The following is a 12,922-nucleotide window of genomic DNA, read 5'->3' on the forward strand; positions in this document are numbered from 1 at the left end:
TATCTAGGTGAGGTATTCGAGGAGACTTGTAGGTAGCTCATGGCATCAAGCTGTTCAACGTCATAGTTGTCATGCTTCGACATCACTATCACGCCTTCGTAGCGGGACAAAAGTTTATGTCGTCAATGTCGTCAATGCTGTGTAAAGCAAGTTGAATAGATGATTTGCATCACAGCTTGTCTTCGGTCACTAAGATCCTTCTAGGTTCTGTTATCATGTCATGCGAGTATGTGGGAATGATGAAGGTTGTGCTAGAATATATTAACGTCTCCATGCACGTAGCGAGTTCCAAAGAAAGACACATGGCACGTCGAAGAATGAGACCGAGCAATAATCGTATGTCAGGATAGGTGCTAACAGCACCAAGACTCAGGTACGTTATTTCATGCATGTTTGTGACCTTCAAGCACATTGATGAAAGCACCAACAAGACAACATCACAATTGCATAATCAAGACGACTGCATGAATTATTTCCTTCATTGAGGTATATTACATCGTAAAGTAAGCAAGCCCTTTATCAAGCTTTTTGCTAGCTCATATCATCTGCATCATTCGCTGACTGTAGCATCAATCTAAACCGCCAAAGATGAGAATCCCTAAACTCCTCTGCCGTTATGGGGCGAGACGCTTAGTCGAAGGGGTTGGTGCGGGTTCCCCAGTAGGTGAGGAACATGCTGAGACCGACGGTCTCGAGGACGCGGGCAAGAGCACCAATGGCGATGGTGTCCATGGGGCGCTTCTCAGTGACGACCTGGGAGACAATCTGTTCACGTGTTAGTGGATGTTTGTGGAATTTGGTTGACACGTGGGATGACGTACGGAGGGAGCGGCGGAGGCGAAGAAGATCAGGGAGCCGAGGTAAGCAGCACCCTTGTAGGTGAGAGTTCCGGTAGCGTTGATCAGAGCACCGACACCGTAGGCCTGGATACCAGAGCCGAGGACGGAGCTACCCCACGATGCGGCGGCGGTAGCGGCCTCCTTGCTGTGGAAGTACTCCTCCTTGGAGTTGGCCTGCTGTGCGCGGCGGTATGCGTCACCGAAGACGGGGCCGAGGACGGCGAGGGAGACGGCGTGGTTGAAGGCCGTGCCGAGGGCGATGGCAGAGGGCTTGACGGGAGGGAGGTCTGAGATGAGTTGTTAGTCAAACTCTTCAATTGCGATGCTCAAGCTGTCATATAGTGCGCAATTGCTCGTGCAAGTGCGGGCAGTAGCTTGAATGCGTGGTGAGTGTATACTTACAGTGTAGGGAGGCCATTGTGATGGTTATGTGTGGTTTGGGATGAGGTTATGGGGAGAGTAAAGTGAGTTTGCTTGTGGTGATGGTTTGCAGGAGACCAGGAAGACGAGCTCTTTTGTAGTCGCAGCCGCAGCGAGGGCCTGCACCTGACATTCGTATGACGTAGGTGCCAAGGCCCCACTCAATCGTGGACAATCGAGCCAGAACCTGGCTCAGCCCGTCCCAATTGATGCAAGCCGCATCCACTTGCCCTCGTGCGGGCCTGGACTGTACGCCATAGCAACTTTAGCATGGGCACAGCACGGCCAAAGACTGGCTTTTCGACCTTCGACGTGCTTCCTTCGCGCGTCTCTCACTCAGGTACGTCACTTGCGAAGTGGAGTGAGCAGGGAGCTCGGACCCACTACCCCATCTGCCAGCAATTTGCGGCTGCGGGTTGTGTGCTTCCAGGATTTAGCGCTCGCATCCCCCTCGGTTCGTCGACAGGTACACCTTGCCTTTGCGTCGGGGAGGGGGATGATTTTCCCTCTATCCTTGTCGTACCTCTGCCAATGCGCTTCCGCTGCAGTCTTGCAGCAAAGTGCGCGCATAGATTTGCTTTTGCATTGAACCACTGCCTACTTCACGCGCTCCACGGAGCTATCTCCTAGCGGCATGATGATACCAAAGAAGGCCTTCGGCCTCGTTGTTTGCCTGCTTCTCGCGACAGGCCTCATACTTTTCTCGCGGACGGTGGGACACTCGCTCGCCGAGTACTTCTTCGGCCCGTATGGGCCAGTCATACCCTACACCACGCATATCGTGTTGTTCCAGTTCAAAGACGGCACCAGCAAATTCGCTGTCAAGGAGGTCAGACGCGCGCAAGACCCACGCTGATGAGCGACGCTGAGACCACTTCTTAGGTGATTGCGCAATTCTTTGGGCTGAAGAAAACATGCATACATCCAGCTACGCTCAGGCCGTACATTGTTTCGATCTCGGGAGGGAAGGATATCTCGACTGAGAATCTGCAGGTATTCCGCGCCGATCGAAGTTTGGAGATCGTCAACAGTCTGACCTTCTCGAACAGAACGGCATCAGCCACGCTTTTGTCCTGCAGTTCCATTCTATCGAAGATCGTGATTACTACGTCAATGATGATCCAGTCCACAAGACGTTCAAAGAGGCGGCAGCATCGGCACTTGAGAAGGCAATTGTCGTCGACTATCAGAATGGGGTTTTTACAAGTGTGTAAATTCTATGAAAAGCAGTCCAGCTTGCGTTTCAAAGAACAACGCGTCCGAATACCCTCGCCAAATAGGCCTTTCCTTCGTCGATGTACCATTACCCACCAATTCGAAATACAAAAAATAGTCGATCAACTCCGATACTCCAAGTTATTACTCTCGCCAAGTAGACCTCCATGCTATAAAGCACCTTGCAACTCCAGCTTATTCGATCGTCATTTCCAAGAACCCACCAAAGCTTCTCTCGATCCTCAATCCTGTATCATCTCCCTCGCCTGCTCCTCCATCTCTCTCCTATTCTCGCACGCCTCCCTCTCCTCACTCGATGCATGACCATGATAGTCGCATAATTCAGGCTCCTTAACGTCTTCCATACCATAATCGCGAAAGTCGCTCATATGTCTCATCAACCGTGCTATGAAAGGAAGCGGCAACTTCTGGATCTGGTCAGTCTCCCAGCAGACACTGTTACCGTAGTAGCAGAAGCCGTCGACAATCATGCGAAGAAGCGGATCCTCATCGTTCAAGTTCTTGACCGCGTAGGCAACGTCGTTTAGATCCGGCAGTTTATATCCATCGCTATCGCCGACATGCTCGAAGAGCGCATCCAGGCAATCTCGGTTCAGCTTAGGGATGTTGTACTTATCGGAGAACACGTAGAGTCTCATCAGCCTAGCGGATTCGAAGTATGGGTATCTGTCGCCGCCGCTGTAAAGCGCGAGTAGTCGGGGAGAGTCCCCCTGTGTAGGAAAGCGTTGATGGTACAGCCAGTGGACGAATAGCTCAAAGATGTTCGCCTCAGTGTCGGGTAGGGTGACGACTTTGTCTTTGGCTTCCTTAAAGGGTCCTGTTAGGGCAGCGAGGAAGAAGGGCGAGTAGTAGACGATGCGATTGAGCTGCACAGTGAAGCGTTTTGCCTTGGGTCCAACAATGATCTCAGCCATAGTGGTGTTAGGTGCTCTATCGAGGTTAGTATCTTGGGTTTTACTGGAAGTCGGGTATAACGACTTACGATATACGCGGCTGTGTCTGGGGTTGCTGTTGCTGGTTACTGGCCGACATGTTTTTACTGAGTAGATGGTGTATAGAGGATAAAGGAGAGAGGGGGCAGACAAGCGCGCGAAAGTCGGCTTTATATATCCCTAGGCAGCCTCGTCTTGGAGTTGATGTCGTGGTCACTGCGGCGTTAAGCCCAGTGAGGGGATCCTTCACTACGACACATCAGACTTCGAGATCTGGGTCACCTCGGCATCTCGAGCGCGTGTACGAGCAAATTACAAACGGGGTGAGGCAGTTGCACTGAGTTTCCTATGGGACTTTGATCACCCGCCCTATTTCAGAGACGTACACTGCGTCACAAAGCTTGCTCGAAAGTCGCTTGATCAATCCGCGTGGAAGTCGTATTGAACGTCTGTTTGTTGTACATTTACACATTTGCTACAGAGGCTTCGCAGGATGGCGCCCTCGCTTTCAAGGTGACATCTCACGCCTTGACCTTCTTCATCTTCTCCATCTTCTCCTTATGCGCCCTTGTGCGCTCCTCCTTCTCTTGCTGTAACCTTCGGCTCCTTTCTACCATGTACTTCTGCTTTGCTGGTCCAACGACCTTGTTCGGGGCCTTGCCCATATCCACCTCCTCAGGGTAATGCATGGTCCTCTTCATCTCAATCTCTGGGTATACCTTCTTAGGCGCGGGCAATGTCCTCTTGTCCAGACCTGTGGAGTGTAGTATCCGTAACCTCTCAACCATATCCCGCAAGCCATCTACGCCGTCCTTGCGGAATTGTGTGACCTTCTTGACGTGCGTTGTGATTCCTGGGGTCAGGCCTAGATTTGCCGGTCTCCTCGCTAGTGTCTTTGCGGTCATGGCGAAGCGCATGTCTCTTGGTCCGTCTACGAGTTCGAGGATGGCGGATTCGGCTTGGTCTTCTTTCATGGGCTCGACGCGGAGGACTCGGGTGTAGCCCCCGGGTCTGGATTCGTAGCGCTCTCTTATGGGGCCGAATAGCTTGGGTACCATTTCATTTGGTTCCTAATATTATCAATACGCGCTCTTGGATACGCCATTGGGGTTCGTACATAGAAGATCTGTGTCGCCCTCCGCCGCGTCGCCTCGGTGTTCTTCTTGCCGAGGGTAATCAGCTTCTCCGCTAACCGCTGTGCCTCCTTCGCCTTGTGCCATGTTGTCGCTATGGTTTCGTGCTTGAAGAGCGATGTGACGAGGTTGCGCAGGAGCGCTTGACGATGCGACGACGACCGACTGAGGTGGCGATATTTCATGTGACCGCCTGCCATGACGGGCAATTGGTTCTGTATAGGCCGGGAAGGGCGTGGAGGGAGTCTTGATGTTGCTGCACTACCTCAGCCTCTTGCACGCCGCGATACTGTCGCCCGCGAAAAGTTCGGGCATCGGCGGTCGCTTCCCCGACTCCACATCCCTGCCACGCCTGCTCTCTGCTTATGCAAGCAGCCACTTTAGCACTAAACGGATCCGTGACCCAAGCAACGCGACGGGACGCGTTTCTTCTCTTTACGCGTTATAAGTGTCCCTGCGTCCACCCACCCCTCACTCCTGCACTCTCCTCAATACACCCTCTTCACGATACCCACACAGATACCCCAACTACTTTTTTAATTCAACATGTTCGTCCTCAAGCGTGGTATGTACTGCTTTGCCTTCACCGCCTCAAATCTTCACCACTAACGATTGACTTCAGATGGACGCAAGGAACGCGTGCAGTTCGACAAGATCACAGCACGAGTCTCAAGGCTGTGTTACGGCCTCGATCCAGACCATGTTGACCCCGCCGCCATCACCATGAAGGTCATTTCTGGTGTCTACCAGGGTGTCAACACCGTCCAGCTAGACGACTTGGTACGGCTTTCGATGAGTTCAATGTCTTTCCAGTGGCTAACAGACGACAGGCCGCTGAGACAGCAGCGTACATGACCACCACACATCCCGACTACGCCATCCTCGCTGCGCGTATCGCCGTATCAAATCTTCACAAACAGACACAGAAGCAATTCTCTGTAGTTGTAGAAGAGCTGTACAACTATGTCAACCCCAAGAACAACACCCGCCAACCCATGATCTCTGATTACATCTACAAGATCATCATGGACAACGCCGACGAGCTCAACTCGGCTATAGTCTACGACCGCGACTTCAACTACCAGTTCTTCGGCTTCAAGACGCTTGAGCGCTCATATCTCCTCCGCATCAACGGCAAGGTCGCCGAGCGCCCACAACACATGCTTATGCGTGTCGCTGTCGGTATTCATGGAGCCGACATTGAGAAGGCCATCGAGACCTACGACTACATGTCTCAAAAGTACTTCACACACGCCTCGCCGACACTGTTCAACGCGGGTACACCATCGCCACAAATGTCGTCATGCTTCCTCATCGACATGAAGGAGGACAGCATTGACGGTATCTACGACACACTCAAGACATGTGCGTTGATCTCCAAGACTGCCGGCGGTATTGGTCTCAACGTCCACCGCATTCGTGCCACTGGCTCATACATTGGTGGCACCAACGGAACATCCAACGGTCTCATCCCTATGCTCCGTGTGTACAACAACACTGCTCGCTATGTCGACCAAGGTGGCAACAAGCGTCCCGGTGCTTTCGCCATCTACCTCGAGCCGTGGCACGCCGACGTCTTCGGCTTCCTCGACCTGCGCAAGAACCACGGCAAAGAGGAGGTCCGTGCTCGTGACCTTTTCTACGCTCTATGGATTCCCGACCTGTTCATGAAGCGTGTCCAAGACAATGGAAACTGGACACTCATGTGCCCCAACGAGTGCCCCGGCCTTGCCGATGTCTATGGTGATGAGTTTGAGGCTCTGTACGAGAGCTACGAGAAGCAGAACAAGGGTCGTGAGACTGTCCGCGCCCAGAAGCTCTGGTACGCCATCCTTGAGGCTCAGACCGAGACTGGTAACCCCTTCATGCTTTACAAGGATGCTTGCAACCGCAAGAGCAACCAGAAGAACCTCGGTACCATCCGCAGCTCCAACCTGTGCACCGAAATCGTCGAGTACACTGCTCCTGATGAGGTTGCCGTCTGCAACTTGGCTTCTCTTGCCCTGCCTTCCTTCGTCGACTACAAGCGTGGCGAGTTTGACTTCAAGAAGCTCCACGAAGTTACACAGGTCGTCACCCGCAACCTGAACAAGATCATCGAGGTCAACCACTACCCAGTCGAAGAGGCACGCCGCAGCAACTTCCGCCACCGACCTATCGGTATGGGTGTCCAGGGTCTCGCTGATGCCTTCCTTGCCCTCCGCATGCCTTTCGAGTCTAATGAAGCGAGAAAGCTCAATATTCAGATCTTCGAGACCATCTACCACGCTGCCCTCACTTCCTCATGCGATATTGCAAAGGAACTTGGTCCCTACGAGACCTACCCGGGATCTCCCGTCTCTCAGGGTCAACTGCAGTATGACATGTGGGGTGTCGAACCTACGGACCTTTGGGACTGGGCTGCCTTGAAGGCAAAGATCGCTGAGCACGGTGTACGCAACTCCTTGCTCATTGCGCCTATGCCAACTGCGTCTACATCACAGATTCTGGGCAACAACGAGTGCTTCGAGCCATACACATCCAACATCTACTCTCGCCGTGTGCTCGCGGGTGAGTTCCAGGTCGTCAACCCATGGTTGCTCAAGGATCTTGTCGACATGGGCCTCTGGTCTGAGAACATGAAGAACCGTATCATCGCTGATGGCGGTTCAATTGCCAGGATTCCCAACATCCCCGAGGAGACCAAGACGCTCTACAAGACCGTGTGGGAGATCTCGCAGAAGAGGATCATTGAGATGGCCGCTGACCGTGGTGCATTCATTGACCAGTCCCAATCTCTCAACATCCACATGAAGGAGCCTACCATGGGTAAGATCACTTCCATGCACTTTGCTGGCTGGAAGGCTGGTCTCAAGACTGGCATGTACTACCTCCGCACCATGGCTGCCTCAGCACCCATCCAGTTTACTGTCGACCAAGAGGCCCTCAACGTCGTAGACACCAACGTTGCCCGTGCTCTGCCCAAGGTGCGAAAGCAACCGGGTTTCCAGCCTGAGGCTATCCGACACTCGCCTGTCACTGCTTCTCAAACCCCATCCTCAGCACCTCGCCCAATGTATGCCACCAAGCCTACCAATGGTGAGGAGAAGAAGGAGGAGGAAAACGGTGTTCCCACCCCAGATGCCACCCCCGATGCTACCCCAACGCCTGTCACAGAGACCCGCAACGCTCTCGCAAGCAAGCCTTTCAAGGCCGATGTGGAGGAGGGCGCGAGCCCAAAGATGGTAGCTGCTGATGCAGCCGTCAAGCCGGACGAGGAGATCACCAGGAAGGATAAACAAGATGAGGACTCCAAGGATGACAGCGAGGACCGGGATGGTGACATCTATGCTGAAGCCGCCCTTGCTTGCTCGATAGAGAACCCTGAGTCCTGCGTCATGTGCAGTGGCTAAGCACTGCAATGTACACTTGCAGGGCGGGTTTGGGTGAGAGCAGCGCTCTTACGCATAAGGTCTTTTCGATTGTTTTTGGCGTTGGTGGTCTTTACGCGTAGGTACGCTTGGATTAACGCAAGGAGGTATGAGCTCATGAGTTGGATGTGTTTATTGTCAAGTCATAATGTATGTAGCGAACACAACGTTCTTTGGAACACACTTTTTCCACACATGCACATGTGTCTGTCCACCGTGATGTCCTCAATGTCCCCACGCTCCAACACTAGCGTGACACGTTCCGAAAGCCGCGGCTTAATTCCGAACAGGAAGCTACATCTTCCCCACATTGCGCCCTACAACAGTACAACCAACACGCGCCCTTGGAAGTACATACTACTCGGCGTACCTCCATAAACACATAAACACATTTGAGGTACCGCATACCGTACGTATCTGTCTCCACTCAATTCCCTCTACCAAGAAGCTAACACGCGCACCTTCTCGTAGCTCTCCCAAGCTCAAGCTCTCACAGCCGCAGCCCCACACGCCCGCCTACTTGCTACGACACATACATATGTTTGCCCTCCGCACCTTCCGTCCCGTCATCGCATCTTCCCTCGCAACATCATCGAGATACGCACCGCTGTTCCAACACCGCACAATGGCATCGTCTACCAACGCTCCACTACAAGAATGGCTCATCATCGTGCCTGATCATAAGGATGCGCTGCAGAAGCGTATTGCAAGTCGCCCGAAACATCTCGAGGGGTTGAAGGCGGATAGGGAGGATATGTGGCTGTGGGGTGGTATGTTTACTTCGCTCCCTTGTACGAGAGAGAGAGGATGAAGCTAATGCTACATGTTCGCAGGAGCCATGCTCGAGGAACCTATCAAGGAAGGCGATACAGGCCCACCCAAGATGAAGGGCTCAGCGTGCCTCATTGGTGCTAAGACGAGGGAGGAGGTTGTGGAGAGGTTGAAGCAGGATGTTTATGTTAAGGAGGGGGTTTGGAATTTGGAGGATATGCAGATTATTCCGTTTAAGAGTGCGGTTAGGAAGGCTTTGTAGGAGTGTGCTGGTGGAGGAGGGATGGGAAAGAGAATATGGTCATGATCTCTACCAATGGCAGTTGCGCAACGCATCTCGTCGCTAGCCGCCATGTTTGTATCTCTCCATGCACTTCTCCAGAATCTCAAGCCACGACACTGCGCCTTTACCGGTTGCGCGCTCGCAGTGCCATTTGACCACATCCAATCATTCCTCGCACCGTATTCCGTCCTCTGCATGCATGTCTTATCCCGCATGTATTGGCGATGCAGCTCAGTGGCGTTGTGTAACGCGAGCCTCCAATGATACATCTTTTCCGTTGGGTTGGCGCTGAACAGCAAACACATCGCTGCACGACTCCGCACTGATAGCTGGTTCTGCATGTGTTATTGGACATGATGCGCAGGTCAATGTAATGGATGCGCAGCGTGTGGAAGCGACATGGAAGCGTCAGCCTACTTCGTTTCTCAAACGAAGGCTTAAAATCTCCTTTCTCAACTATTCCTGCGACGTCTTTCTCACAAGGCGGCCGTTCTTTGTCGATCAAATATACTTCTTGGTCTCTCGTCACACACCCTGATAACCGGTCATGGCACCCATTGTTCACGTTATCGATCCAGATCCGGATACAGTCATTGTGCTCAAGAATCCGTGTACAATCTTTGCGCCTTGCAATCCGGAGGAAGCGAGTCCAAAGCAAGCCATGTGCGGAGGACCAGTGCGTGTATATTACAAGACGAAGAAGAAGAAGAAGAAAGGGAAGAAGTTGGGGTATGACAAGAGAGACCACCGATCAAGCACAACAAGTTTGTCCTAACTCAGTACAGTGAAGAGCACCCACAACCCTCCACGTCTCCACCTCTCCAGGAACCTGCACTTGTCGAGACTCCTGCAGACAGCAGCATGTATAACTTGGATGAAGGGTTCACCGCGCTTGCAGAACCTTCCTCTGCTGTGCAGCGTACGCCGTCACCGATCTTACCGGAAGAGCCTGAGGAGGAGTCGATCCATTACCATGTGTCATCACGCCACCTGATACTTGCGTCGGCTGCATTCAGACGAATGTTAGCACGGGACGGGTTCGCCGAGTCTGTTCGCAACGAAGCCGATGGCCTTTACCACATAACGGCTCACGACTGGGATGCCGAAGCCTTCCTCATTGTTCTGCGTATTGTTCACGGTCGCAATAAGCTGATTCCACGAGAAGTGCCCTTGGAGATGCTTGCCAAAATTGCTGTGCTGGAGGACTACTACAACTTCGGAGAGGCTCTCGATGTGTTCACGGAGGTGTGGATCCGGGAGCTTACACAGAGACCTATACCCCAAATGCACGGTAGAGATCTGGTTTTGTGGATCTGGGTTGCATGGGTGTTTGGTATTGAACAACAGTTCACGAAAGCCACGGCAACATCCATTAAGCAGATCACTGGGTCCTTGAGGACATTGGATCTTCCCATTCCTGCGATAGTATCAGGTACGTGGGTTTACAAATCGCTACAGCCAGACATGTTCTTATGCACAGCAGATGAAATCGACTCCAGGCGATACCTGGCAATTGAGTCTCTTCTTGAGGGCCTTTACAAGCGTCTTGAGGTGTATCGAGCGACAAATTACCAATGCCGGTACAATGGGGATCCTAATATCTCTTTCTCGTGTGGCGCTTTTCTTCTCGGAAGTCTGATGAAGGGATTAAGTTGTATGGGTCTTGATCAGCCTCGACCTGAGATCCCGTTCCGAGAATTGAGCTTCAGCGTACTTTGCGACCAGTTGCAAAATATGGATTCGGCGCAATGGATGCCTTCCATGGGTTACGACTACCATCCATGTAACCTGCAAACAGAATTGGAGCATCTTATAACAGATGTGTCGGGTACAATCCGAGGCTTGAGCTTGAGCGAACTCAAACATAGGTAGCATATGTAGTGTAATGCGAATGATCGAACACGTACAAGGATGAAATTCTATCGCTCAGCCAAAGGTACCCCACAATTCTCGTCGGAAGTAACAATGAGCACTAAGCCAGATACGTTCTAGTGGCGAAACAGGGGTCCAATGTCCGATGTCAGAAGTCGGGAATGACATGTCGACGATCATTCAAGCTGCAAACCTCCCTGAACTTCGACAATGCCACGATGAGCGAAAGCCAGAAGCTCCTGCATGAGCACCCTTCCGACAGCGACTCAGAACCCGAACACGAGCGCAAACCAAGTCCGCGACACCTGTCTCCATCGCCCTCGTCATCGCGAACCACCTCCGCGTCTCCAGCACCACCCGGGTCACGCCCAAATGGCAACATTAAGCGGCAGTCGTCGTTCGCACAAGCCCGGCCCGATGGCGCACCGAGGACGCCCAATCGGGTGCGCTTTGAGGAACCCAGGAGGAGCATGAATGGAGACAACGGCGGCGACGACTGGCTCGAGCTCGATGGAGACGACTACCTGGATGGCGGAGACGGACGAGAAAGAACACAGCGGCTTCCGTTGCTTACTGGAATCGAGGCGCCGAGCGTCACAGTCGCCGAGGAATCCTTCAATCCGGAAGACCATCTCGAGAATGCGCGACCACGGAGCGGGATGCGGAGCGCGTTCATGAACATGGCAAACAGTATAATGTATGCCACCGAACAAGAAAACATGGAATTGGGCTGACACAAAGCAGAGGAGCTGGTATCATCGGCCAACCTTACGCTGTTCGCAACGCAGGCCTCGTAACAGGCACCGCCCTCCTCATCGGCCTTACCATCGTAGTAGACTGGACCATACGACTCATTGTCATAAACTCCAAGCTCAGCGGCACCGATTCGTTTCAAGCCACGGTGCAACACTGTTTCGGGAAATCTGGGTTGATAGCGATATCTCTCGCGCAATGGCTCTTGTATGTTTACCCTACGACTTGTGGCAGCAAGGGTATTGACAGCATACAGCGCTTTTGGTGGCATGGTCGCGTTCTGCGTCGTAGTCGGAGATACAATACCAAGGGTCTTGGACTCGATGTTCCCTTCTTTAGCAGATTTGCCGTTTCTCTGGCTACTGACTAACAGACGGGCCATCATGATCCTGCTCATTCTTGGCATATCCTTTCCATTATCGCTCTATCGGGATATATCCAAGGTAAGGAATCCGCGGTTCAGCTTCATATTGCGCTGACAATTCGTAGCTGGCCAAAGCAAGTGGTCTAGCACTGGTCAGCATGACCATCATCATAGTGACCGTAGTCACACAAGCCTTCCGTGTACCTGCCGAATTGAAGGGCCAGCTTCGTGGCAACCTCATCATACGACCCGGCATCTTCGAAGCAATTGGCGTAATCGCTTTCGCCTTCGTCTGCCACCATAACAGCCTCCTCATATACGGCTCCCTCCGCAAACCTACGATCGATCGATTTACACGCGTTACACACTACAGCACCAGTATATCTTTAGTCGCATGTCTTGTCATGGCTCTAACAGGCTACTTGACCTTCGGAGACAAAACCCTCGGCAACGTGCTGAATAACTTTCCGAATGATAACCTCATGGTCAATATTGCGCGACTGTGTTTCGGCCTCAACATGCTTACTACGCTTCCGCTCGAAGCCTTTGTATGTCGAGAAGTCATGACCAACTATTGGTTTCCAGACGAGCCGTACCACCCGAACCGCCATCTCATCTTCACGACCTCGCTTGTCGTTTCCGCCCTCACACTCTCCCTCCTCACCTGCGATCTGGGCATTGTTTTCGAACTGTTCGGCGCAACATCTGCATGCGCATTAGCCTTCATCCTGCCGCCTCTTTGCTACATGAAGCTGAGCCAAAGAAGCTGGAAGACGTACTTGGCTGGGGCTGTTGCGGCATTTGGAGGTATTGTTATGGTCATCAGCATCATCAAGACGACGAGCAAAACGATGATGGGTAACAGTGAAGGGGCCAAATGTAGTTGATCTATATTGTATCATGTATATA

At 52.5% G+C, this 12,922-nt stretch overlaps 7 protein-coding genes across 7 annotated transcripts; 4 read left to right on the top strand and 3 right to left on the bottom strand.

The window, feature by feature from the left end:
- Positions 1-630: 630 nt before the first annotated feature.
- On the bottom strand, positions 631-1,257 carry J4E84_007449 (uncharacterized protein; the record flags this gene model as incomplete). The annotated part of the gene is made up of 3 exons (XM_049390032.1): positions 631-765; positions 822-1,126; positions 1,242-1,257. 3 exons carry the CDS (start codon positions 1,255-1,257, stop codon positions 631-633), a joined length of 456 nt encoding a protein of 151 aa, XP_049242332.1.
- A 1,459-nt stretch (positions 1,258-2,716) lies between these two features.
- Positions 2,717-3,527, bottom strand: J4E84_007450 (uncharacterized protein; the record flags this gene model as incomplete). Its single annotated transcript, XM_049390033.1, has 2 exons — positions 2,717-3,425; positions 3,478-3,527. 2 exons carry the CDS (start codon positions 3,525-3,527, stop codon positions 2,717-2,719), a joined length of 759 nt encoding a protein of 252 aa, XP_049242333.1.
- Positions 3,528-3,948: 421 nt separating this feature from the next.
- On the bottom strand, positions 3,949-4,760 carry J4E84_007451 (uncharacterized protein; the record flags this gene model as incomplete). Its single annotated transcript, XM_049390034.1, has 2 exons — positions 3,949-4,497; positions 4,545-4,760. 2 exons carry the CDS (start codon positions 4,758-4,760, stop codon positions 3,949-3,951), a joined length of 765 nt encoding a protein of 254 aa, XP_049242334.1.
- A 346-nt stretch (positions 4,761-5,106) lies between these two features.
- RNR1 (ribonucleotide-diphosphate reductase subunit rnr1) lies at positions 5,107-7,952 on the top strand (the record flags this gene model as incomplete). The annotated part of the gene is made up of 3 exons (XM_049390035.1): positions 5,107-5,125; positions 5,183-5,340; positions 5,391-7,952. 3 exons carry the CDS (start codon positions 5,107-5,109, stop codon positions 7,950-7,952), a joined length of 2,739 nt encoding a protein of 912 aa, XP_049242335.1.
- Positions 7,953-8,595: 643 nt separating this feature from the next.
- Positions 8,596-9,003, top strand: J4E84_007453 (uncharacterized protein; the record flags this gene model as incomplete). Its single annotated transcript, XM_049390036.1, has 2 exons — positions 8,596-8,740; positions 8,804-9,003. The coding sequence occupies 2 exons, from the start codon at positions 8,596-8,598 to the stop codon at positions 9,001-9,003; spliced, it is 345 nt and encodes a 114-aa protein (XP_049242336.1).
- Positions 9,004-9,571: 568 nt separating this feature from the next.
- J4E84_007454 (uncharacterized protein) lies at positions 9,572-10,896 on the top strand (the record flags this gene model as incomplete). Its single annotated transcript, XM_049390037.1, has 2 exons — positions 9,572-9,753; positions 9,810-10,896. 2 exons carry the CDS (start codon positions 9,572-9,574, stop codon positions 10,894-10,896), a joined length of 1,269 nt encoding a protein of 422 aa, XP_049242337.1.
- A 218-nt stretch (positions 10,897-11,114) lies between these two features.
- On the top strand, positions 11,115-12,900 carry J4E84_007455 (uncharacterized protein; the record flags this gene model as incomplete). Its single annotated transcript, XM_049390038.1, has 4 exons — positions 11,115-11,593; positions 11,641-11,856; positions 12,023-12,092; positions 12,139-12,900. The coding sequence occupies 4 exons, from the start codon at positions 11,115-11,117 to the stop codon at positions 12,898-12,900; spliced, it is 1,527 nt and encodes a 508-aa protein (XP_049242338.1).
- Between the last annotated feature and the right edge of the window lie 22 nt (positions 12,901-12,922).

The sequence above is a fragment of the Alternaria hordeiaustralica genome, assembly GCF_023758085.1.
Source record: "Alternaria hordeiaustralica strain BMP 2776 chromosome Unknown scaffold_16, whole genome shotgun sequence".
NCBI lineage: Eukaryota > Fungi > Ascomycota > Dothideomycetes > Pleosporales > Pleosporaceae > Alternaria > Alternaria hordeiaustralica.